Raw genomic sequence first — 26263 nt, 5'->3', positions numbered from 1 at the left:
TGACCGCAGGGGACCTCTGCACTGCCTTCCTACTCTTCTTCTGTCTGTTGGTCACCCATTCACTATCTCCCTCAGTAATTTTTATCTGCGGTGTGACCAACTCACTGAACGTGCTATCCACGACTTTCTCAGCATCGCGGATGCTCCAAAGTGAGTCCATCCGCAGCTCCAGAGCCGTCAAGCGGTCAAACAATAGCTGCAGCTGGACACACTTCCCGCAGGTGAAGGAATCAGGGATACAGGAAGGAGCCCTGAATTCCCACATCCCACAAGAGGAACATGACACGGCGCTGGGATCTCCTGCCATGACTTAACCCTTAAATTAGCTTAAAAACAACTACAATGTCAAGAGAAAAAAAAAGGAAAGAAAAACTACTTACCACTCCCTTTAAGGAGTTTACTCCTTTAAATTGTTCTCAATTTGGAGAATGTTAACTACACTAGGGACCTTGATTCACTAAAAAATAAACGCTACTTCCTATAAGACCTGCAGACCTTCCCTTTCCTTTTACTTCAGTTACTGTCGATAAGTAGAAATACTCACCTGAACCTACTCACCAATCAGGTGCCTCCCCTGTGTCGCGTCCCGATCTGATTCCTGACGTCACTTCGAACTCGGTCGCAGCTCCGCTCAGCTCGGCTCCTCTCAGCTGTTCTCAGCGCTCTGAAATCCCGCCTTTTATCGGACGCTCCCTCCGCTCCGCTCGGCTCCTCTCAGCTGTCTCAGCGCTCTGAAATCCCGCCTTTTATCGGACGCTCCCTCCGCTCCGCTCGGCTCCTCTCAGCTGTTCTCAGCGCTCTGAAATCCCGCCTTTTATCGGACGCTCCCTCCGCTCAGCTCGGCTCCTCTCAGCTGTTCTCAGCGCTCTGAAATCCCGCCTTTTATCGGACGCTCCCTCCGCTCGGCTCGGCTCCTCTCAGCTGTTCTCAGCGCTCTGAAATCCCGCCTTTTATGGGACGCTCCCTCCGCTCGGCTCGGCTCCTCTCAGCTGTTCTCAGCGCTCTGAAATCCCGCCTTTTATCGGACGCTCCCTCCGCTCGGCTCGGCTCCTCTCAGCTGTTCTCAGCGCTCTGAAATCCCGCCTTTTATGGGACGCTCCCTCCGCTCGGCTCGGCTCCTCTCAGCTGTTCTCAGCGCTCTGAAATCCCGCCTTTTATGGGACGCTCCCTCCGCTCGGCTCGGCTCCTCACAGCTGTTCTCAGCGCTCTGAAATCCCGCCTTTTATGGGACGCTCCCTCCGCTCGGCTCGGCTCCTCTCAGCTGTTCTCAGCGCTCTGAAATCCCGCCTTTTATCGGACGCTCCCTCCGCAGACTGAGCTACATATTGCGAACCAGTCCAAAAATTTCACCGCGAACAGATTGAAAGGTACTGTCATTCACAATAGAGTTCAGCGATTAAGATGTAATACTACTCCAAAACTCACACACATTGTTTGATTAAAGAAAATCGAAAAGTGTATCCATATTTACAAATTAAATACTCGACGAAAAACTGTATATACGTTAAAATATTAAAGATACAGTTTCAAATACGATACCGTAAACTGAAATAAAAATACAGAATGAATCCAGCCTTTCACACTGTCTCAGAGACTTAATTACAGATTGAATCCCACACTGAGATAAAGTAGCAGAGAATGGCAGATACAGAATGAATCCCACACTCAGATGCAGCACCAGAGACTTACAGATACAGATGAATCCCAAACTCAGACATAGTACCAGAGACTGACAGATACAGAATAAACCCCACTTTCATACACAGTACCAGAGACTGACTTCAACTGGACGTTAGCGAGAACTGTAAAAGAGCGGAACAAATTCACATTATCCGTCGTGGTTACAGAAACAGGACAATGTGCAATGTGAGGAAAGTTTCTGTCTGCAACTTTTACAATCGCATTTTTGCACATTTTGATAGTGAAAATAAAGACAATTGATTCATAATAAAGTTTATGTTTTGCTCATTCGATAGTTGTGAATTTGCTCCATTATATTTTACTGTACATTGCACAGTATTTCTCTCTGATTTCTCAGGACATGGTTTACATTGCTCCTCTACCCCATTTAGACTCTTATTTTCCAAGCAGTATGTGGCCTCCTTAGATACATTATCAAAGGCAAAATGCACCACCTCACACTTTTCTATACTAAAATTCAATGGACATTTACACGGCCATCCTGCAAATTTATTTTGTCGCAGTCTTCCTCAGTATTCATGATGTGGAGATGCCGGTGATGGACTGGGGTGGACAAATGTAAGGAATCTTACAACACCAGGTTATAGTCCAACAGTTTTATTTGAAAATCACAAGCTTTCGGAGATTATCTCCTTCGTCAGGTGAGTGAGTGAAAGGTTCTCAAATCGCATATCTTATATTACGCTGGGACACGATCACACCAATCAAATGTGTCGTTGGTGTTCAGACAGGTTAGCCACGGAAAACAGTACATCCCAGTATACTGATTACACAATGGGTCAGATTACACAGACAAAGAGAGAAAGAGACCCGAAAGGCTGAGAGAGAGAGAAAATGTCCAGTTGTATTAAAAACAGATGACTTTTTTTTTCCTGCTGGTGGGGTTACGTGTAGCGTGACATGAAACCAAGTTCCCGGTTGAGGACGTCCTCATGGGTGTGGAACTTGGCTATCAATTTCTGCTCGATGATTTTGCGTTGTCGTGTGTCTCGAAGGCCGCCTTGGAGAACGCCTACCCGAAGATCGGTGGCTGAATGTCCTTGACTGCTGAAGTGTTCCCCGACTGGGAGGGAACCCTCCTGTCTGGCGATTGTTGCGCGGTGTCCGTTCATCTGTTGTCGCAGTGTCTGCATGGTCTCGCCAATGTACCATGCTCCTGGGCAGGAAAGGATGCTCCCAATTGGGGAGCACTTTAGCAGTCAAGTGCATTCAGCCACCGATCTTCGGGTGAGCGTTCTCCAAGGTGGCCTTTGAGACACACGACAACACAAAATCGTCGAGCAGAAATTGATAGCCAAGTTCCGCACCCATGAGGATGGCCTCAACTGGGATCTTGGGTTCATGTCACGCTACACATAACCCCACCAGCAGGAAAAAAAATTTAATCTGTTTTTAATACAACTGGACATTCTCTCTCTCTCTCTGCCTTTCAGGTCTCTTTCTCTCTTTGTCTGTGTAATCCGACCCATTGTGTATTCAGTATACTGGGATGTACTGTTTTCCGTGGCTAACCTGTCTGATTGGTGTGATCGTGTCCCAGCCTAATATAAGATATGCGACTTGAGAACCTTTCACACATCTGACGAAAGAGATAATCTCCGAAAGCTTGTGATTTTCAAATGTGTTGAACTATAACCTGGTGTTGTACGATTCCTTACATTCCTCAGTATTGACTATATACCCTAAATCAATTACTAGAATTTTAAAATTGTAAACAATTTTACAACACCAAGTTGTAGTCCAACAATTTTTATTTGAAATCTACAAGCTTTCGGAGGCTTCCTCCTTCGTCAGGTAATTTTAAACAATGTTACAACTAATGCTTGGTCTAACAAAATGTATTTGCAGCTCGTCTCCATTCGCATTTTTTTCTGATCCCACTCGTGCAATATCATGTGAAGAATTCGTTTCTCTTCTGTCCCTCCCTCATCTGCAAACTTCAGTGTCCCAGGGTTTGGGGACATCTACTGGCCTGAAGCAGAACTGCAACAGTTCAGAACAAATTGCTCAAACCGGACAATGTGCAGCGTGAGCGTGTTTGTGATTGGCGGCAGGTACTAAATCTGATTGGATATCGTCAGAAACCAATCGGACCGTTTAATGAAACAGTATTGTGACGTCACTCGCGCTCGTCCAATCACAATCATTGCCTTCACCCATTCCTCATTAGCATGGGGCGATGACGTCAGCCTATTTAATCCGAGCTCGGAGCGGATTTGGTTCATTTCTGGATCTGAAATTGAGTTTGGAAAATGCCTGAGGACAAGAAAGCAGCTCCCAAGAAGGGCGCCAAGAAAACCCTGAATAAAGCACCAGCCAAGGGCGGGAAGAAGCGGAGAAAGTCGAGGAAGGAGAGTTATGGCATCTACATCTACAAAGTGATGAAGCAGGTTCACCCCGACACCGGCATCTCCTCCAAGGCCATGAGCATCATGAACTCCTTTGTGAACGATATTTTCGAGCGTATCGCGGGAGAGGCTTCCCGCCTGGCCCATTATAATAAACGCCACACCATCAGTTCCCGGGAGATCCAGACCGCCGTGCGCCTGCTGCTGCCCGGAGAACTGGCCAAGCACGCCGTGTCGGAAGGGACAAAGGCGGTGACCAAGTACACCAGCTCCAAGTAAAGCTCCACCGTCAACTGATAAAAACCCTGAACACAAAGGCTCTTTTAAGAGCCACCCACAGTCTCTCTGAAGACGCTGTACCGACATCTGTATGGAATCATTTTGCTGCAGATCGTTTGATACTAACTGTCTTATTACAACTCTCGTACTTTTGTCATTGGTGTTGAAATATGGAAGATTCTCATAATCACTGTCTGGTTTAATGTATGTGTCGCTGTTCAATTGAGTCCCAATAACAAAAAACGTGGCCCTGATCCCCTCATTCCCGTTCGTATTGCGCCCATCCCCCGCATCTGCGCCTTCAGAGCCGCTTTATGGGCGGTGGATTAGACATCAGTCATTTCTTTCTCCTTTTCACGTTTGTTTGTTCATTATTCAGGAATATCAGTTTATGAATCGCAATCCTGTGTAATATAGCAACACCGAAAGGGAGTTCATAACGAGAACAGAATAGTTTAAAGACTGTCTCTGTTCGACTATTACACCTGGAGTCTCGGCTCCGACTTAAAACCCGCAGCAATTCATGTGAACTGGGATCAATCCACTATCTGTTTATTTTTTTTACAAAGATAGATCAGGAATCTGACCCTCTACTAATTGGGGCTTTATTCCCGCCCGATTGAAAGCAAAGGGAGAATGATGCCGAATTTTAACCAGGTTGTGAAAGAGTATCAAAGTTGTGACAGGAAATGTGGAATAACAGATTAAAAGGAGAGAGATTTTTAAATATTTGTTTTAACGCGACATTATTTAATAAACCCGCTTATTGTGTTACAAATATATTGGCGGGCTTTTTAGATTTCAAAAACCGTTTCAGGTCTGATAATTGGGGCCAGTATTTCCGCCCTTTTCTCATTGTCGTCTATGGATTGGCGAATTCAACAGCTCTCTGGTTGAACGAAGGGCCCAATGAAATTGAAAACAGATGGGCCAATCACAATTGCTCCCACTGTATTCCTCCAGAAGGTATAAGAAGGGCGAGTGCGGACGATTTTTTTTCATTCTTTGTAAAAGTGTTCGTGGTGTTTGTGCAAATGTTTGGAAGAGGAAAAACCGGCGGTAAAGCTCGGGCCAAGGCCAAGTCTCGCTCATTCTGGGTCGGACTGCAGTTCTCTGTGGGCCGTGTTCACAGCCTCCTGCGAAAGGGGAACGATGCTGAATGTGTGGGTGCTGTGCTCGAGTATCGAACGGCTGAAATCCTCGAGTTGGCGGGTAACGCGGCCCGCGACAAGAAGACCCGCATCATCCCCAGACACCTGCAGCTGGCCCTCCGCAACGACGAGGAGCTCAACAAGCTGCTGGGAGGGGTGCTGCCCAATATCCAGGTCGTGCTGCTGCCGAAGAAGTCCAGCACTGAGCTCCAAGAGCAAGTAAAGCGACCAAAATCTGATAACACACAGGCTCTTTTTAGGGCCACCCACTGTATCTATGAAAGGGCTTCAATTTGACAATAAGACGACATGTTTCAGATCTGGACATTTCACTCTCCCTGTCTCGATTTCATGCCCCTGTGACTCAGAAGACCTGATTCCAATTCTGGAACTAACTGCCTCCCGTCAGTTCGAAACGAACAATAAATACCTTGTTAAACATGACTAATCCATATCGGTCTGTTACAGTACTCGTTTCCTGACACCAGATGTCGCCAACCTCCAATAGTTTGAAATTTGCAGCTTGTGCAGGAAATGAGGCCAAAATAATCATAATTGTCAGTGAACTGGGCGGGTGGGATACAGAAATACCAGGGACGTTTGACCATCGTCTATAAGATGCTTTCTATTGTGTTCTGGCCATTTTCGTAAGTGTTATTTACAGTAACATCATCGGACAACACTCACTCGGTGTGTCTTCTGTTACCCAGATTTGTATAACAGAAGCTGGTTGTCTCAGCGATTGCTGAATCAGGGTGAGTGAAATGTGTCTGTTATTGGATGTGAGTGAGGGATTTATTCTGTCCCTGAGCCTGTTCCTGTGTCAGTTCCGAGTACCGCAGTGAATGTGACACTAATGTGTCCCACTGCTTCTGATTCTGGCGCTGAGTGAAAGAACCAAACACTTTAAACGGATTTCTCAGGCTTTAATATCTCATGGAATATAGGTTTTAATCATCAGCCTTTGGATCTATTATTGCGAGTTCCAGTGAAACAGTCTCTGTGAGTACAGCTGGAGAGGGACAATGAACTGAAACTTCATTTGATCCGAGTGAGCATTACATCCACCCTGGGTTTTACATCCCACCGATTGAGGCTCAGCCTCAGTGCTGGAGTTAGTTAAATGCACTGTTAGTGCCTCGGACATCAATGATAGAACGGCCAGTGTCCATCACACTACGCTCTTACAGCTAAAAACCGTTCGATCTTAATCTGTGATTGAGTGTTTCACTATGATTAAATTAATCTGGGACTGTTGCTGTCTGATATTAATCCTACACTGTCCTAGTAAACACACCCGACTCCACTTCCCAACGTTTCTCCGGGATTGGGTTGAGAACACCCCTCTCCATTTCGGAGTCACACGTTCAGTTTATCAGTAAAGGTGCCATTAATGAACAGAATCCATTGGCACATTTTACAGCCGCCCACTTCATCATCAAAAGATAGCGAGAGAAACAGCAGGGATGGAAACATCTGATTTAATAGTTACAGATTGTAAAGTCAGACTGGATTACAGCTTTAGGCACTGGTGGAGTCCCATCTATTTTACAATCCCTGACCTGTTCCTGGGTCAGAAATGAGTTCCCCATTCTCTCTCCAGTTGCACCGACTCATTCTGCTGCCCTCGGTTTCTGCAGGATCGGTTCAGTCAGGATCAGAGCAATTACAAAAATCCCACTAGCCAACAAACCAGTCTGATCTAGACGGCTTCCTGGCGCGGGGCAGTCTGGTCAAACTGGCTTGCTGGCCTTGGGACCAGTCTGGTCCAGCCGTCGTCCTGGCCTCTGGGCAGTCTGGTCCAGCCGGCTTCCTGGCCCCTGAGCAGCCTTGTTTTGGCGACTTCTTGGCCCCGGAGCAGACTGGTCTAGCCGCTTCCTGGCCCCGGGGCAGTCTGGTCTCGTCGACTTCTTGACCTCGGGGCAGACTGGTCTAGCCGCTTCTTGGCCCCGGAGCAGACTGGTCGAGCCACTTCCTGGCTCCGGGGCAATCTGGTCGAGCCGCTTCTTGGCCTTGGGGCAATCTGGTTCAGTCGACTTCCTGGCCCCGGAGCAATCTGGTCCAGCCGCTTCCTGGCTCCGGAGCAATCTGGTCGAGCCGCTTCCTGGCTCCGGGGCAATCTGGTCTAGCCGCTTCTTGGCCCCTGGGCAGACTGCTCTCGTCGACTTCTTGGCACCTGGGCTGTCGGGTCTTGCTGGCTTCCTGGCCCTGGAGCAGTCGGAGTTTGAGGGGGTTGGGACGGAGCAGATGTGTTGTCGTGCTGAGAGAGGGCAGCATGTGCCACTCCCGCTGTGCCACTGCCACCTGGCCGTGACTCGGCGCTGTCACTCAGCTGTGGGAGAGCAGATTGTAGGAGGTCTGAGACATGACTGAAGCCCCTATCAATACATCACCCCAACCTTTCCAAGCCGGATGAGATGGTACGGGCCAGGGCCTGAATGGCAGCAGTCTGAGTCTCGATCAGTGATGCCAGTGCTGGTGCCACAGGCTCCTGAACAGAGGGCCTGATTGCAGTGTCCGGAATGCTGCCCACACGCTCCATGGTAGAATGCACATTGGTGAGGCCTTGAGGCAGAGCGCCCAACAATATGGAAGCGGACTCTTCCATACTTTCAGACAGGGTGAGGCAGCTCCCAGACAGGCTGTCCAATGACTCGAGCAATTGATGATGCACATGCAAGATCTTCCTTTTAAAGGCTGGGCCGTTGAAATCTCCATCTTTGTCTTCTTCGGCACAGCTAGAATCTGAGCTGGCCCTTTGGTCATCCATCTCCGGCACTGTCCTTTCCTAAATGGCCAGCTCCTGCTCTCTATTGGTGAATGATTCACTCTGTGTAGATCCTTCGAACTGAACATCTCTCCCACCGCACATGCTGATTCCTGTGCTGTGCATTGGAAGGATGGACTTGGTGACGGTGCATCGTCTGTACGGTGGTCCCCCTCCATCACTTGCAGAGCAGGGCCCAAGTAATGAGATAGACCTGGAAAAAAGTGTGAGTGACAATCAAGTACTGGGACGGTTAGGCAGTAGCAGGCGAGTGGCAGCGCAATACAGCTCCAGGGTGCCACACTGCCTATGTGATTGCTTAAAGAAAGAGAGGATAAGAGAAATAGGCCTCCATTTTGTGGTATTTGGCCTCGAGCCTTGTCATTCTTCATTCTTCTCCTGCGGGCTATTCCAATGATATCCAGGACATCCTGCTCCATCTGGGTGAGGTCGTGAGTGCAGGTCCTCTTCCGTGGTTTGTGTGCAGACTTGCCCTGCACAAAGAGTGGGAATGAATTAATGTGTAGTTGCTGTAATGGCATTGTGCAGATGGAGTGAGGCAGCTCCATATAAAGAAAAGAAGAACGAACGCATTTTACAATCTCAAGACATCCCAAAGTGCTTCACGGTAAATGAAGTGCTTTCTAACTGTTGTAACGTCCGAATATATTATTAAGGGCGTAGTAACAGGGCGCTTAGAAAATCAGAACATGATTAAGCCGAATCAACACGGTTTTACGTAAGGGAAATCGTGTTGGAAAATCTAATAGAGGTTTTTGAGGGCCTAACGAGCAGGGTAGATTATGGGGAACCAGTGGATGTAGTATGTTTGGATTTTCTAAAGACATTGGATAAGGTGCCACACAAGAGGTTGTTACACGAGATTAGGGCTCATGGGATTAGGGGTAATATATTGGCATGGATTAAGGATTGCTAAACAGACAGAAAACAGAGAGTAGGGATAAACGGGTCATTTTCGGGTTGGCAGGTTGTAACTAGTAGGGTGCCACAGGGATTGGTGGTTGGGCCTCAGCTATTTACAATCTATTTTAATGACTTAGATGAAGGGACCAATTGTATGTGTCCAAGTTTGCTGACGATACAACGCCACATGCGAAAGTAAGTTGTGAGGTGGACACAAAGAGTCTGCAAAGGAATTTTGACAGATTACGTGAGTGGGCAAGAAGGTGGCAGATGGAGTATAATATGGGAAATGTGAGGTTATTCACTTTGATAGGAAAAATAGAACAACAGTATATTTTTAAATGGTGAGTAACTATTGGTGTTCAGTGGCATTTAGGTGTCCTTGTACATGAAACAGAAAATGATAACATGCAGGTACAGCAAGCAATTAGGAAGGTAAATGACATGTTGGCTTTTATTGCAATGGGTGGGGGGCGGGGGTGGAGTATAAAAGTAGGGAATTCGCTCTGCAATTGTACAGGGTTTTGGTGAGGCCTCACCAAGAGTACTATGTACACTTTTGGTCTCCTTATCTAAGGAATGATATACTTCCATTGGAGGTGGTACAATGAAGGTTCACTAGATTGATTCCTGGGATGAGAGGATTGAACTATGAGGGACGATTGAGTAGAATGGGGCTATACTCTCTGGAGTTTAGAAGAATGAGAGGTGATCTCATTGAAAGATATAAGATTCTGAGGGGGCTTGACAGGGTAGATGCTGAAAGGGGACATAGAGAGGGGAACTAGGGGATAAGGGGTCGGATATTTAGGACTGAGTTGAGGAGGAATTTCTTCACTAAGAGGGTTGTGAATCTTTGGAATTCTTTGCACCAGAGGGTTGTGAATGCTGAGTCGTTGAGTATATTCAAGACTGACTTAGACAGATTTTTGGACGCATGGGGAATCAAGGGATATGGGGATCGGGAGAGAAAGTGGACTTAAGGTCGATGATCAGCCACGATCATATTGAATGGCGGAGCAGGCTCGAGGGAATGCATGGCCTACTCCTGCTCCTATTTCTTATGTTCTTATGTAGCAAACCCCACAGCCAGTTGTCACCTAGCCATCTCCTACTATGTTTTAGTGGTGTTGGTTGATAGATAAATATTGACCGGAAAACCTGCTCTTCTTTGAAATACTGTGATGGGATCATTTATGTCCACCTGAGAGGGCAGATGGGGTCTTGATTTGACATCTCATCAAAAAGATGTCTCCTCCGACAGTCCAGCACTCCCTCAGTGCTGCAATGGGAGCAACAGCCTAGATTTTATGCTCAAGTCCCTGGAGTGGGGATTTGAAACCACATCCCTCTGACTCAGAGGTGAGAATGCTACCACTGACCAACGGCAGATATACCAGAATGATCCCAGGGATGAGGGACTTCAGTTATGTGGAGAAACCAAGAAACCTGGAATTCTTCTCCTCAGAGCAGAGAAGGATAAGGGGAAATTTGCAAGAATGGTACCACGAATGAGGGACTTCAGTTATGTGGAGAGACCAGAGAAGCTGGGATTGTTCTTCTTGGAGCAGAGAAGGTTAAGAGGAGATTTACTAGAGGTGTTGATAGGGGATTTGATAGAGTAAATAAGGATAAAATGTTTCCACTGTTCATTTTCCAATTGTGCTGTGGGATCTTTTATATCCATTGGAGAGGGCAGATGGGAGCTGGGTTCAATGTCTCATCCGAAAGATGGCACCTCAGATCGTGCAGCGGTCCCTCAGTGCTGGCAGCGGGAGTCACAGTCCAGAGGTAGCAGGACACCATACTCACTTTTGCAGTCCGAGTAAGGTCGTTGGACTTCTTGCGACACTGCACTCCTGTCCTGAGAACCTCACTCCCGGCATTCACATTGAGTGCCACCACCTGGCCTGGCGTAGTGTCTACCTGGGCATCTTCCTTCCATCCGAGGGAAAAAGACCTCCTTGCGGGTCCTCACCCAAAACCTCCACTGCTGCATCACTGAATCTCAGATCTTTTGGTTCTGACATTCCTCAGGGTCAAGTCCCAAAATCGCCATCCAAAAAATGTGTCTCGGTGGAAAGTACAAGAGGGCGGTTTAAAAAGCGCTGGGCCCGCCGGAAATCCCGGCCGCCTGAAATTGCCGGCCTTACAAATCGGCGAGCCGCCCATCAATGATGCAATACACATGGGAAGCCCAGCAATCAGATTCGAAGTTGGCCGGTCCATCAAAAAGATTCGGGCCTATCACGACTCTTCCGATTCTCCCGCACAAGATCCGCCGGCAGTGAAAATGTCCCCTTAGGCTGACCGCAAACCGTGGCGTTAGACGGAGTGGAGGCACAGAGAAATACCAGGAATGTTTGAAATGCAACCACCAGCTATTATTTAATATGGAATTCATTGTTTTAATATTTACAGTTCATCAATCAGACAACGTTCTCTCAGCCTGCATTTCTGTTACACGGGTCAATCTCCAACACAAGCTGACTGATTGATTGTTACTTCAATAGTTGCTAAATGCACGATACAGAGTGTGGGATTCATTTTGTAACTGTAAGTAATTGGTACTTAAAGGGAGTGTGGGATTATTTAAATATATACAGTCTCTGGTATTGTGTGTGAATGAGATTAATTCTGTATCTGTCAGTCCCTCGTACTGTATGCGAGTGTGGGATTCATTCTGTATCTGTCAGTCTCTGGTACTGTGTGTGAGTGTGGGATTCATTCTGTATCCGTCAGTCTCTGGTACTGTGTGTGAGTGTGGGATTCATTCTGTATCTGTCAGTCTCTGGTACTGTGTGTGAGTGTGGGATTCATTCTGTATCTGTCAGTCTCTGGTACTGTGTGTGAGTGTGGGATTCATTCTGTATCTGTCAGTCCCGCGTACTGTGTGTGAGTGTGGGATTCATTCTGTATCTGTCTGTCTCTGGTATTGTGTGTGAGTGTGGGATTCATTCTGTATCTGTCAGTCCCTCGTACTGTATGCGGGTGTGGGATTCAATCTGTATCTATCAGTTGCTGGTGCTGTGTCAGTGTGGGAATCATTATGTACCTGTCAGCCTCTGGTACCGTATATGCATTTGGGATTAAATACTTATCTGTCAGCCTCTGGTACTGTGTGAGTGTGATATTCATTCTGCACCTAAGAATCTTTGGTACTGTATGTGGGTTTTGGATTCATTGTCCATCTGTGAACATCTCGTACTGTGTGAGAATGTGGGATTCATTCTGCATCTATCAGTCCCTGGTGCTGTGGTGAGAATGGGATTCATTGTGTTCATATCAGTCTGCAGTGCTGTGTGTGTGTGTGTGGGTTTCATTCCGCATCATGTGAGTGTGAGATTCATTCTGTATCTGTCAGTCTCTGGATCTTTGTTCGCGTTGTATTCATACTGTATCTGTCAGCCCCTGGTACTGCATGTGTGTGTGAGGTTCTCGCTATATCCGTCAGTCTCTGATACTGTGTGTGAGCATAGGATTCAATCTATAAATGCAGTCTCTCATACTGAGTGACCGTGTGATTCATTCTGCATCTGCCAGTCTCCAGTGCTGTGTATGTGTGTGGGGTTCATTCCGCATCTGTCAGTCTCTGGTACTGTGTGTGAGTGTGGGATTGATTCTGTATCTGTCACTCTCTGGTACTGTGTGTGAGTGTGGGATTGATTCTGTATCTGTCACTCTCTGGTACTGTGTGTGAGTGTGGGATTGATTCTGTATCTGTCACTCTCTAGTACTGTGTGTGAGTGTGGGATTGATTCTGTATCTGTCACTCTCTGGTACTGTGTGTGAGTGTGGGATTGATTCTGTATCTGTCAGTCTCTGGTACTTTATCTCAGTGTGGAATTCATTCTGTATCTGTCAGTCTTCGGCACTGTCTGTGAGTGTGGGGTTCATTCTGTATCTGTCAGTACCTGGATCCGTGTGAGGATGGGAGTCATTCTGCATCTATCAGTCTCTGGAACAGTATGTGTGTGTGTGAGGTTCTTACAATATCTGTCAGTCTCTGATACTGTGTGTGTGTGTGGGATTCAATCAATAAATGCAGTCTCTCGTACTGTGTGAGTGTGTGATTCATTCTGCATCTGTCTGTTTCTGGCACTGTGTGTGAGTGTGGAATTAATTCTGTTTCTATAAATCTCTGGTGTTTTGTGTGAGTGTGGGATTCAATCTGTTTCTGTCAGTCTCTGTTACTGTGTGTCAGTGTGGGGCTCGTTCTGTATCTATCAGCCTCTAGTGCTCTGTGTGAGTGTGGGATTCATTGCATTGCTGTCAGTCACCAGTACTGTGTATGAGTGTGAGATTGATTCTGCATCTCTCAGTCTCTAGTGCTGTGTGAGTGTGGGATACATTTTCAATTCTGTCAGTCTCTGGTACTGTGTGTGAGTGTGGGATTCATTCTGTATCTGTTAGTCCCTCGCACTGTGTGTGAGTGTGGGATTCATTCTGTATCTGTCTGTCTCTGGTACTGTGTGTGAGTGTGGGATTCATTCCGTATCTGTCAGTCCCTCGTACTGTGTGTGAGTGTGGGATGCAATCTGTATCTGTCTGTCTCTGGTATTGTGTGTGAGTGTGGGATTCATTCTGTATCTGTCTGTCTCTGGTACTGTGTGTGAGTGTGGGATTCAATCTGTATCTGTCAGTTGCTGGTGCTGTGTCAGTGTGGGGATCATTATGTACCTGTCAGCCTCTGGTACCGTATATGCATTTGGGATTAAATACTTATCTGTCAGCCTCTGGTACTGTGTGAGTGTGATATTCATTCTGCACCTAAGAATCTTTGGTACTGTATGTGGGTTTTGGATTCATTGTCCATCTGTGAACATCCCGTACTGTGTGAGAATGTGGGATTCATTCTGCATCTATCAGTCCCTGGTGCTGTGGTGAGAATGGGATTCATTGTGTTCATATCAGTCTCCAGTGCTGTGTGTGTGTGTGTGGGTTTCATTCCGCATCATGTGAGTGTGAGATTCATTCTGTATCTGTCAGTCTCTGGATCTTTGTTAGCGTTGTATTCATACTGTATCTGTCAGACCCTGGTACTGCATGTGTGTGTGAGGTTCTCACTATATCCGTCAGTCTCTGATACTGTGTGTGAGCATCGGATTCAATCTATAAATGCAGTCTCTCATACTGAGTGACCGTGTGATTCATTCTGCATCTGTCAGTCTCCAGTGCTGTGTATGTGTGTGGGGTTCATTCCGCATCTGTCAGTCTCTGGTACTGTGTGTGAGTGTGGGATTGATTCTGTATCTGTCACTCTCTGGTACTGTGTGTGAGTGTGGGATTGATTCTGTATCTGTCAGTCTCTGGTTCTGTGTGTGAGTGTGGGATTGATTCTGTATCTGTCAGTCTCTGGTTCTGTGTGTGAGTGTGGGATTGATTCTGCATCTGTCAGTCTCTGGTACTTTATCTCAGTGTGGGATTGATTCTGCATCTGTCAGTCTCTGGTACTTTATCTCAGTGTGGAATTCATTCTGTATCTGTCAGTCTTCGGCACTGTCTGTGAGTGTGGGGTTCATTCTGTATCTGTCAGTACCTGGATCCGTGTGAGGATGGGAGTCATTCTGCATCTATCAGTCTCTGGAACAGTATGTGTGTGTGTGAGGTTCTTACAATATCTGTCAGTCTCTGATATTGTGTGTGTGTGTAGGATTCAATCAATAAATGCAGTCTCTCATACTGTGTGAGTGTGTGATTCATTCTGCATCTGTCTGTTTCTGGCACTGTGTGAGTGTGGAATTCATTCTCTTTCTATAAATCTCTGGTACTATGTGTGAGTTTGGGATTCGTTCTGTTTCTGTCTTTCTTTCGTACAGTGTATGATTGTGGGATTCATTGTTACGTGCCAGTCTCTTCTACTGTGTGAGCATGTGATTCATTCTGCACCTGTCTGTTTCTGGCACTGTGTGTGAATGTAGAATTAATTCTGTTTCTATAAATCTCTGGTGTTTTGTGTGAGTGTGGGATTCAATCTGTTTCTGTCAGTCTCTGTTACTGTGTGTCAGTGTGGGGCTCGTTCTGTATCTATCAGCCTCTAGTGCTCTGTGCGAGTGTGGGATTCATTGTATTGCTGTCAGTCACCAGTACTGTGTATGAGTGTGAGATTGATTCTGCATCTCTCAGTCTCTAGTGCTGTGTGAGTGTGGGATACATTCTCAATCTGTCAGTCTCTGGTACTGTGTGTGAGTGTGGGATTCATTGTGTTTCTGTCAGTCTCTGGAACAGTGCACAAGTCAGGAATAATTCCATATCTGAGTTTTAATTGGAACTCAGTTTACAATTTTGTGTTTGAAACTCTATCTTTAATATATGAACGTATAATTGGTTTTCCACCTTGTAATTAATTTGTAAATATGATGCACTTTAGAATTTCTTGCTGTAGGTTTTAATGAGACAACCTGTGTGCCTTTTGTACCAGTATTAAACCTGGTGAAGGCTAAAAAGGCAAGGGAGTACATTAAAAATGGGAGGATACTGAGGGGTGTAGAGGAAGTGAGGGACCTTGGAGTGCATGTCCACAGATCCCTGAAGGTAGCAGGACAGGTAGATAAGGTGGTTAAGAAGGCATATGAAATACTTTCCTTTATTAGCTGAGGCATAGAATATAAGAGCAGGGAGGTTATGCTGGAACTGTATAAAACACGAGTTATGTCACAGCTTGAGTACTGTGGACAGTTCGGGTCATCACATTGCAGGAAGGATGTAATTGCACTAGAGAGGATACAGAGGAGATTGATGAAGATGTTGCCAGGACTGGAGGAATTTAGCTATATGGAAAGATTGCATAGGCTGCAGTTGTTCTCTTTGGAACAGAGGGGTGATTCAATTGATGTGTACAAAATTATGAGGTGGGGAGATAGAATGGATAGGAAGAACCGAGATCCCTCAGCAGAGAGGTCAATAACCAGGGGGCATAGATTTAAAGTGATTGGTAGAAGGATTAGAGGGGAGCTGAGGAGAATTGTTTTCACCCAGAGGGTGGTGGGGGTCTGGAACTCACTGCCTGAAAGGGTGGTAGAGGCAGAAACCCTCATCGCATTTAAAAAGTACTTGGATGTTCACCTGAAGTGCTGTGACCTACAAGGCTACGGACCAAATGCTGGAAAGTGGAATTAGGCTGGGTCACTCACTTTCGGGCTGAGTGGACATGGTGGGCCGAATGGCCACCTTCTGTGCCATAAATTTTCTATGATGTTATGTATCACAGTGAACACGAATGGAATTGATGCTGTAGCTCAGTCTGATGCTGTATGAGATTATTGGACCGGTATGTAATGTGTCGTTCAGTCTCCACTAATGGAATTGATAGTGTATCTTTCAGGTGTCACTGTACGAGATGTTTGCAGTTATGTAATGTGTTGCTCTGGGTCTAATCGAAAAGATATTGTAACTTTCATTTTCATAATATGAGTGAGTTCTGAACTGGTATCTAATTTTGTATCTTAGGTTATACTATCTTTCAGCATCTCTCACTGATACTCTACGTGAATTTTGAACTGGTATGTAATTTGTATCTCAGGTTACAGAATTGGGATGAATTCAGCATCTTTTAAACTCATAACGTGTGTGAGGTCTGCTCGCTATTTAAGTTGAATCTCGGGTTATATTATTGGGGCTAATGCTGTATCTTTCAATCGGGTGCCGCGTGTCAGTTCCATCTGCGATTTTGTTTGTAGCTAAGGCTGCAATATTTTGAGATTGACGCAGTGCATTTCAAGCAACAGTGGGTGTGATTTTGGACTGGGATTTATGTATCTACCTGTCGGTGGTACTGAGTTGAGGTGAAATGGAATCATCTGGATCTCCGCCTCTGACCATTAAATTGATCGTGCATCTTTGGTACTTGGGATCAGTATTGGAGTGACTACTTCTGCTGTCTGAGATTGTGGAATTGATGACCTGTCTGTGTCTCTGTGCTCTGCGAGTGACAATGTACGTACTGTGAGTGAGAAGGAGCTGGCTGCACTGTTCCTCGTGCCTCGAGTGGAGGAAACTTCACATTTATTCTGGGTCCTTCAAGTATTTGCCTGTAGGAAAAAAAGTATCTCTTGTAACTCAAGAGCAGGTCATGTAGAAAATACAAAAGTGATCAGTTTAATATCTCTGTTAATGATCATTTTGAATATCCACAAATGAAAACCAGCGATACAGTGTCAGTGTTTGACTCAACTGCAGTGCTGCAGCACTCAGTTTCAGCATAGCAGGTGTGTAGGGCAGTTTTACAACAATTTAGTGACATCCAGACACAACCCAACCCTGTCCTGGTCCATGAATGGGACTACCCGATGGGGCAGGGAACTTTGTACAGGTCAGGTTTCTAATCCCCTCTCCCATGGGACTAACCGTTCAAACAAAACCAAACAGTCGCTGTTTAAAATGTGTCCTTCACACTTCTCACCTGATGCCTGCAATAGATGATCTTTGTATAACTCCCCACATCCTTACTGTCCGGCTCTGTTTCCACTGTTCACTGTCCAATAACAACAAACAGGGTGAGACTGGACCTAAACCAGGAACATTCACTACTGGTTTGGGGAGAGAAAGCAGCAATGATTTTCAATAGCAGGTTCTTCTCATTCTGTCTCCCTTACCCTGGACACACCCTGTGCACACTCAGCCTGACAATGGCCTCTCCCTTCCCCCCTCACTCCATGTTCCGGGACCAGTTTCTGATCCACTCCGCCTCTTACAAATCACTGGATTGGGGGTAATATTCTGGCATGGGTGGAGGATTGGTTATCTAACAGGAAGCAGACAGTTGGGATCAATGGTTCATTCTCGGACTGGCAACCAGTGGCCTGTGGTGTTCCGCAGGGGTTGCTGCTGAGTCCCCAACTCTTTACAATCTATATTAACGATTTGGAGGAGGGGACCGAGTGTAACGTATCAAAGTTTGGAGATGATACAAAGATGGGAGGGAAAGTGGAAAGTGAGGAGGATATAAAAAATCTACAGGGGGATATAGACAGGCTGGGTGAGTGGGCGGTGGTTTGGCAGATGCAATACAATATTGGAAAATGTGAGGTTATGCACTTTGGCAGGAAAAATCAGAGAGCAAGTTATTATCTTAAAGGCGAGAAACTGGAAAGTACTGCAGTACAAAGGGATCTGGGGGTCCTAGTGCAAGAAGATCAAAAAGTTAGTATGCAGGTGCAGCAGGTGATCAAGAAGGCCAACGGAATGTTGGCTTTTATTGCTAGGGGGATAGAATATAAAAACAGGGAGGTATTGCTGCAGTTATATAAGGTATTGGTGAGACCGCACCTGGAATACTGCATACAGTTTTGGTCTCCATACTTAAGAAAAGACATACTTGCTCTCGAGGCAGTACAAAGAAGGTTCACTCGGTTAATCCCGGGGATGAGGGGGTGGACATATGAGGAGAGGTTGAGTAGATTGGGACTCTACTCATTGGAGTTCAGAAGAATGAGAGGCGATCTTATTGAAACATATAAGATTGTGAAGGGGCTTGATCGGGTGGATGCGGTAAGGATGTTCCCAAGGATGGGTGAAACTAGAACTAGGGGGCATAATCTTAGAATAAGGGGCTGCTCTTTCAAAACTGAGATGAGGAGAAACTTCTTCACTCAGAGGGTAGTAGGTCTGTGGAATTTGCTGCCCCAGGAAGCTGTGGAAGCTACATCATTAGATAAATTTAAAACAGAAATAGACAGTTTCCTAGAAGTAAAGGGAATTAGGGGTTACGGGGAGCGGGCAGGAAATTGGACATGAATTTAGATTTGAGGTTAGGATCAGATCAGCCATGATCTTATTGAATGGCGGAGCAGGCTCGAGGGGCCGATTGGCCTACTCCTGCTCCTATTTCTTATGTTCTTATGTTTACAAACAGCCCCCGGACTCCCCCTGAACTTACCCCGGTCTCAATGCCGATCTCTGAGCCCATCTGCGGACACGGTCCCGGAGCGATGAGCTGCTGTAACGAGGCTGCTGTTTGCTCCCTTACCCCGGGGCCGTGATCTCTCCATTCCCGCCTGTTTTAAACCATCTTCTTCCACTCACTGAGGGAATGGCCCCACAGGCCGAGCAGGGGGAGGGGAGCGCGCATGCGCTCTTCTGCTCACCAACAACCAGCTCTGGGGGCGGGGCTGAATGACGCATGCGCAGATATCAGGTTTAATTCAGAATAAAAAAATCGATGGAAACTTTCCCCAGTTGGAATTTTTCAGTCTGAGCAAAGGAAGTGGGTCTGGGGGAAAGGTCAGAGGGAATGGGGTCTACAGGCAGAGCAGGAACAGGCACCAGAATGGAAAACAGATGGGATTCCACCAGTGCCTAACGCTGGAATCCAGACTGACTTTACAATCTCCAACTATTAAACCAGATGTTTCCATCCCTGCTGTTTCTCTCGGTATGGTTTGATGGTAAAGAGTCTTTCATAGATAAAGTGGACGGCTGTGAAATGAGCCAATGTACTCTGTTCATTCTTGGTCCCTTCACTGATAAAGTAACGTGTGACATCGAAACTGGAGTGTGGATTACTCAAACTAATCCTGGAGAAACGTGGGAGTGAAGTGGGAGTCGGTGTATTTGCTGGGACCGTGTAGGATTAATATCTGACAGCAACAGTCCCAGTTTATTTCAATCGGAGTGAAACTCTCGGTCACTGAGAATAATACCGAACGGCCCTGAGCTGCAAGATTGCAGCGGGTATAACATGCAAAACAGGGTTACATATGTGACACTGTCCCTGAGAGTGTGATTAATAACGTGTCTGTCGCTGAAATAATATCAGTGAGAGATGAGACTGTATCTTCTGTCACTCCAATGTGGAATATCAATTGGAACGGAATAATTCCCATTTGTTACTGGGCGAAAACAGGACATTACAGGTCAGTTTCTCGCTCTCCTTTGTACTGTATATGAAGGTGGGATACTGTTATTGAGCGTGATACAGACACACTGATAGGAATTGTAAGGCTGATACTGTGCCTGTCTGTATCTCTCTATCCATGTACATGAAGGTGGGATACTGTATACGGAATGTGCATCGGACACACAGATCGGAATTGTGAGACTGATACTGTGTCCGTCTGTTTGTGTCTCTGTCTATCTGTCTGTCTGTATCTCTCTCCAGCGCTGCACATGAAAGTGGGATACTGTTACTTAGCGTTAAACGGTCATACGGTCAACGGCCAGTGTGAGATTGATACTCTGTGTCACTGTCTGTGTGTTTTTCTGTATCTCTCGCTCTCTCTCTCTCTAGTCTGTACATGAAGACGAGATACTGTTACTGAGCGTAATATGGACACACTGATAGAAAGTGAAAGACTGATTCTGTGTCTGTGTGCTGTTGGTGAGACGGTCACTGTCCCTTCTATTATGTATGAGCCGGTCTGACGGTGCGTTTATCTGTCTCCAGTCCTGAAAGGAAAGGTTGACAAAAACAGTCTGTAACTCTCTGACACTGTCTGTGTGTTGAATTTATTCAGTAACCAGCCGTCTCTGGTTGTTGAGAATGGGATCGATAGGACACCAGTTACTGTTATCTGTCAGTTAGTTTAGGAGGAGAGAGAAACACAAAGAGACTGGAGGAACCCAGAGCGGATAATTTGAATTTTAATCTTAACTAAACATATTTCTGTGTGCGAACAATATAATAATTTAAAACCAGATATGGATTATCACAGCCACAGCTGGGATTGGCTCCTCCCCCTGAATGTGGGACCAGACACTGTGAGGAGCGCCGGCCTCAGAGTGTTTAACAGTTACTGAGCTGGGAAACTACAACTAACCCCCGAGAATCCGCAGCACAGGCCGAGCGGGGAGGAAAGCCTGTCCCGGGAATTGTCAATCAGGCGAACAGTTTATCCCGTAAATGTGCGGATGTGAACTTTGTGTCAGAGAGAGTGTTAAAGGGGCGGGCGGGTGAGATTAATGTCACTGTGTTTGTGTGTCCGGCCTCATCGCCGGATTTCCGAGTCCGTTTTGAGCAAACTTTTTAAAAACCCTGTCAAACAATCGCCCTCCTCCCCTGCCGAGCTCAGGAGTCGAAATTTAACGTAAAGTTTTAGTTCACTTCAAGATTTCAGCAGAAAAACAGAGATCAGGTCAGCGATCGGGTGAGAATGGGATGTCCGGGCCGGGCCTCACTGTATCTCGTGGTTTGTTCGGCTCCAGTCCCAGTTCATTCTTTTTCCACAGATTCGGGGCCAGAGTCTCTGTGAGACGGTAAAACTGGCGGAGATCCGCCGCTATCACAATTTAAACTCCAACACACGAGATTCTCCAAATCAGCTGGAATAAGGTGTTTGTAAACTGCTGAACCGGTCTGGGAGGGGATAGAATCGAGTCTGGGATTGAAATGGAAGGTGGCGGGTTGACTTGTTAGAGAAGGGACTGAATAGGACAGGAATATTACTGACTGTTCATTGTAACGGGGCTTATTTAAAAGTCCGGCTTTCTGGAAATCCTTGAATATGAAGCCCGAGTGTGTAAGGTTTTGTGCGGAGCGCTGTGTTTCGGTTTTGTTATCGATAAACGGTTTGAAATTGGCGGGTGGAGAGGACTGGAGGTGGAGCTGGAAGATCAGAGGCCGCTCTCCGCTCTGTCCGTCACTCTGACTGTCTCCTCCCCTCTCTGTTTAATATCTCACTCTGTCTCCTCCCCTCTCTGTTTAATATCTCACTCTGTCTCCTCCCCTCTCTGTTTAATATCTCACTCTATCTCCTCCCCTCTCTGTTTAATATCTCACTCTGTCTCCTCCCCTCTCTGTTTAATATCTCACTCTGTCTCCTCCCCTCTCTGTTTAATATCTCATTCTGTCTCCTCCCCTCTATGTTTAATATCTCACTGTGTCTCCTCTCCTCTGTTTAATATCTCACTCGGTCTCCTCCCCTCTCTGTTTAATGTCTCACTCTGTCTCCTCCCCTCTCTGTTTAATATCTCACTCTGTCTCCTCTCCTCTCTGTTTAATATCTCACTCTGTCTCCTCCCCTCTCTGTTTAATATCTCACTCTATCTCCTCCCCTCTCTGTTCAATATCTCACTCTGTCTCCTCCCCTCTCTGTTTAACATCTCACTCTGTCTCCTCCCCTCTCTGTTTAATATCTCACTCTGTCTCCTCCCCTCTCTGTTTAATATCTCACTCTGTCTCCTCTCCTCTCTGTTTAATATCTCACTCTGTCTCCTCCCCTCTCTGTTTAATATCTCACTCTATCTCCTCCCCTCTCTGTTTAATATCTCACTCTATCTCCTCCCCTCTATGTGTAATATCTCACTCTGTCTCCTCCCCTCTCTGTTTAATATCTCACTCTGTCTCCTCTCCACTCTGTTTAATATCTCACTCTGTCTCCACCCCTCTGTTTAATATCTCACTCTGTCTCCTCCCCTCTCTGTTTAACATCACACTCTGTCTCCTCCCCTCTCTGTTTAATATCTCACTCTGTCTCCTCCCCTCTGTTTAATATCTCACTCTGTCTCCTCCCCTCTCTGTTTAACATCACACTCTGTCTCCTCCCCTCTCTGTTTAATATCTCACTCTGTCCCCTCCCCTCTCTGTTTAATATCTCACTCTGTCTCCTCCCCTCTGTTTAATATTTCACTCTGTCTCCTCCCCTCTCTGTTTAATATCTCACTCTGTCTCCTCTCCTCTCTGTTTAATATCTCACTCTGTCTCCTCTCCTCTCTGTTTAATATTTCACTCTGTCTCCTCCCCTCTCTGTTTAATATCTCACTCTGTCTCCTCTCCTCTCTGTTTAATATCTCACTCTGTCTCCTCTCCTCTCTGTTTAATATCTCACTCTGTCTCCTCCCCTCTGTTTAATATCTCACTCTGTCTCCTCCCCTCTCTGTTTAATATCTCACTCTGTCTCCTCCCCTCTCTGTTTAATATCTCACTTTGTCTCCTCCCCTCTCTGTTTAACATCACACTCTGTCTCCTCCCCTCTCTGTTTAATATCTCACTCTGTCTCCTCTCCACTCTGTTTAATATCTCACTCTGTCCCCTCCACTCTCTGTTTAACATCACACTCTGTCTCCTCCCCTCTCTGTTTAATATCTCACTCTGTCTCCTCTCCACTCTGTTTAATATCTCACTCTGTCTCCTCCCCTCTCTGTTTAATATCTCACTCTGTCTCCTCTCCACTCTGTTTAATATCTCACTCTGTCTCCTCCCCTCTCTGTTTAATATCTCACTCTGTCTCCTCTCCACTCTGTTTAATATCTCACTCTGTCTCCTCCCCTCTCTGTTTAACATCACACTCTGTCTCCTCTCCTCTCTGTTTAATATCTCACTCTGTCTCCTCCCCTCTCTGTTTAATATCTCACTCCGTCTCCTCCCCTCTGAGCTTCCAGAGCTCGGCCGTCATGGCCCTGCAGGAGGCCAGCGAGGCTTACCTGGTGGGGCTGTTTGAGGACACCAACCTGTGCGACATCCACGCCAAGGGAGTCACTATCATGCCCAAAGACATCCAGCTGGCCCGCCGCATCCGCGGGGAGCGCGCCTAAACCCGACCCGGCTTCAGCATCAAGTGCAACAAAGGCTCTTTTCAGAACCACCAAATCGGCAATGGAAAGAGCTCTGATCTCGCGCGCAGTTCATAGTAACGTATTTACACGGGAAATTCATAAAGAGAAGTTAGCTGTTAATTTTACACTGAGAATCAATCTCCGGGGTTGAAATCGCGCTGTCGCGCAGTTCTCAGACATTTACTTAAACTGGAAATTTAGAAAGGGAGGGAGTGGCTGTCAGGCGGGGCAGGACTCATAGAATCATAGAATCATAGAAGTTACAACATGGAAACAGGCCCTTCGGCCCAACATGTCCATGTTGCCCAGTTTATACCACTAAGCTAGTCCCAATTTCCTGCACTTGGCCCATATCCCTCTATACCCATCTTACCCATGTAACTGTCTAAAATAGACTCATGTTTATAAACTATCCATTTCAACAGCGGGGAGATGGGAGTAGTTCTGAGCTGTACGTCTTATGGCAGAAACAGCAGCTGTTAATTTTACACTAAGAATCAACAGCAGACAGACAAGCGTCCCAATTCCAGACTAACCAATATGAGGAATTTGAAACAGAGACAGTTTCATTTCCATACGCAAGAATGGAGGGAATTTAATTCCACCAGACTGACTCTCTTCGCCTTCATTGCCATACCCGGACAGAGAAAGTACAAACAGGTACAGAAATTTCGGATTTCGATCCCACTCTTTCACATGAGGTACGTACACCCCAGTATCAATTTAACTGGACGTATTTCCAGAGAGGGGTTCGCGCACCCGCGGAAAGTGCAAGAGATACAAGCTCTTATTTCCAATATAGTGTCAGCTTGGCTCGGTTGGAAACACTCGAATCAGGGTCAGGGTTTTTAGGTTCGAGCCTCACTCCAACACTTTACCGGATATTTGAATCTAGCACTGGTGCAATCGGACGGGAGCTGAAACCTATGCTGGATGTGAAGAACCAGACTCGGATGAAGTGAATTTTCAGTCTATTTTCCGTCTACAGGTATAGTGAAAGGCCCTTTCAATGTAACTCGCACTAATAGATCCAAAGGCAAAGTGTGTCTTGCTCTTTCACTCAGCGCTAGAATCAGAAGCAGTGTAAAACATTAGTATCACATTCACTGCGGTACTCGGAACTGACACAGGAACAGACTGACAGAGGCAGAATAAATCACTCACTCATCCAATAATACAGGCACATTTCACTCACCTGATTCAGCAATCGTTGACACAATAATCAACACATCGAATCATAGAAAGGCTACAGCACGGAAGGAGGCCATTCGCCCCATCGAATCCGTGCCGGCTCTATGCATTCCTTCTATAGGGAAAAGAAATGAAGTTTGAAAGTATTCTTTTATAAATTCTACCTGTTTATGTTTTGGAAACAAAATCCATCTGAACTGCATCAAATTCGATTTCAATCTTGTCCTTTCTGAAGTAAATGTATTAAAACGGATTAAATTGCAATGGCTGGGAATCAAACCTGGGTCAATTAGCGTGGAAAGTAACTATGCTCACCACTATACCAACATCGCTCACTACTGAAGAAACTGAACCATAAGACCATAAGAGATGGGAGCAGGAGTAGGACATTCGGCCCCTCGAGCCTGCTCCGCCATTTAATGAGACCATGGCTGATCTGATTTTTACCTCAACTCCACTTTCCGCCCTTTCCCCATATCCTTTGACTCCCTTGCTGATCAAAAATGTGTCTAACTCAGCCTTGAATGTATTCAATGACTCAGCCTCCACAGCTTTTGAGGGTAAAGAATTCCAAAGATTCACAACCCTCTGAGAGAAGAAATTCCTCCTCATTTCCATCTTAAACGGGCGACCCCTTATTCTGACCACTGGCTTTCATAGAATCTTAGAATGGTTACAGCACAGGAGGAGGCAATTCGGCCCATCGAGCCCGTGCGACTTTAACTACAGACAATAAAATAGTTGCCAAACATCAGACCCTGAACAGACACAGCAGACTGTTGGATTTTGGCCTTCATGATTTCTGACGGATCCTTTCTCGCTCTGTTGCAGTTCCCGTTTCCACACAGTAGATGTCACCAACCCACGATCAACGGAAATGACACAACAGCCAATCATATTTCACCTTATAGTCGAGCAGAAATTGATAGCCAAGTTCCGCACCAATGAGGACGGCCTCAACCGGGATCTTGGGTTCATGTCACGCTCCACGTCACCCCACCAGCGGGAAAAAAAAGTTATCTGTTTTTAATACAACTGGACATTCTCTCCCTCTGCCTTTCGGGTCTCTTTCTCTCCTTGCCTGTGTAATTTGACCCTTGTGTATTCAGCATACTGGGACATACTGTTTTCCGAGGCTAACCTGTCTGAACACCAACGACACCTTTGATTCCCAGCCTAATATAAGATATGCGATTTGAGAACCTTTCATTCACTCACTCACCTGACGAAGGAGATAATCTCCGAAAGCTTGTGATTTTCAAATAAAACCGTTGGACTATAACCTGGTGTTGTAAGATTCCTTACATTCCTCCAGAAGGTATAAGAAGGGCGAGTGCGGGACGATTTCTTCATTCTTTTTGAAAGTGTTTCTGAGATTGTGGAAATGTCTGGAAGAGAAAAAAACCGGCGGT

The 26263-nt window shown here is 46.1% G+C and overlaps 1 protein-coding gene and 1 pseudogene across 1 annotated transcript; one reads left to right on the top strand and one right to left on the bottom strand.

Moving 5' to 3' along the window:
- The first annotated feature begins 3652 nt into the window (after nt 1–3652).
- Nucleotides 3653–5055, top strand: LOC137307833 (histone H2B 1/2-like). Its single transcript, XM_067976928.1, has one exon. It carries the CDS (start codon nt 3954–3956, stop codon nt 4326–4328), a length of 375 nt encoding a protein of 124 aa, XP_067833029.1. The 5' UTR covers nt 3653–3953; the 3' UTR covers nt 4329–5055.
- Nucleotides 5056–6946: 1891 nt separating this feature from the next.
- LOC137320272 (uncharacterized) lies at nt 6947–15971 on the bottom strand (annotated as a pseudogene).
- Nucleotides 15972–26263: the final 10292 nt, after the last annotated feature.

Source organism: Heptranchias perlo, chromosome 3 (assembly GCF_035084215.1).
Source record: "Heptranchias perlo isolate sHepPer1 chromosome 3, sHepPer1.hap1, whole genome shotgun sequence".
Classification (NCBI taxonomy): domain Eukaryota; kingdom Metazoa; phylum Chordata; class Chondrichthyes; order Hexanchiformes; family Hexanchidae; genus Heptranchias; species Heptranchias perlo.
This window is presented reverse-complemented; position numbering and strand designations above follow the sequence as displayed.

Bases quoted from the DNA above. Each gene is read 5' to 3' on its own strand.
- LOC137307833 (XM_067976928.1), top strand. From the start codon at position 3,954: ATGCCTGAGGACAAGAAAGCAGCTCCCAAGAAGGGCGCCAAGAAAACC.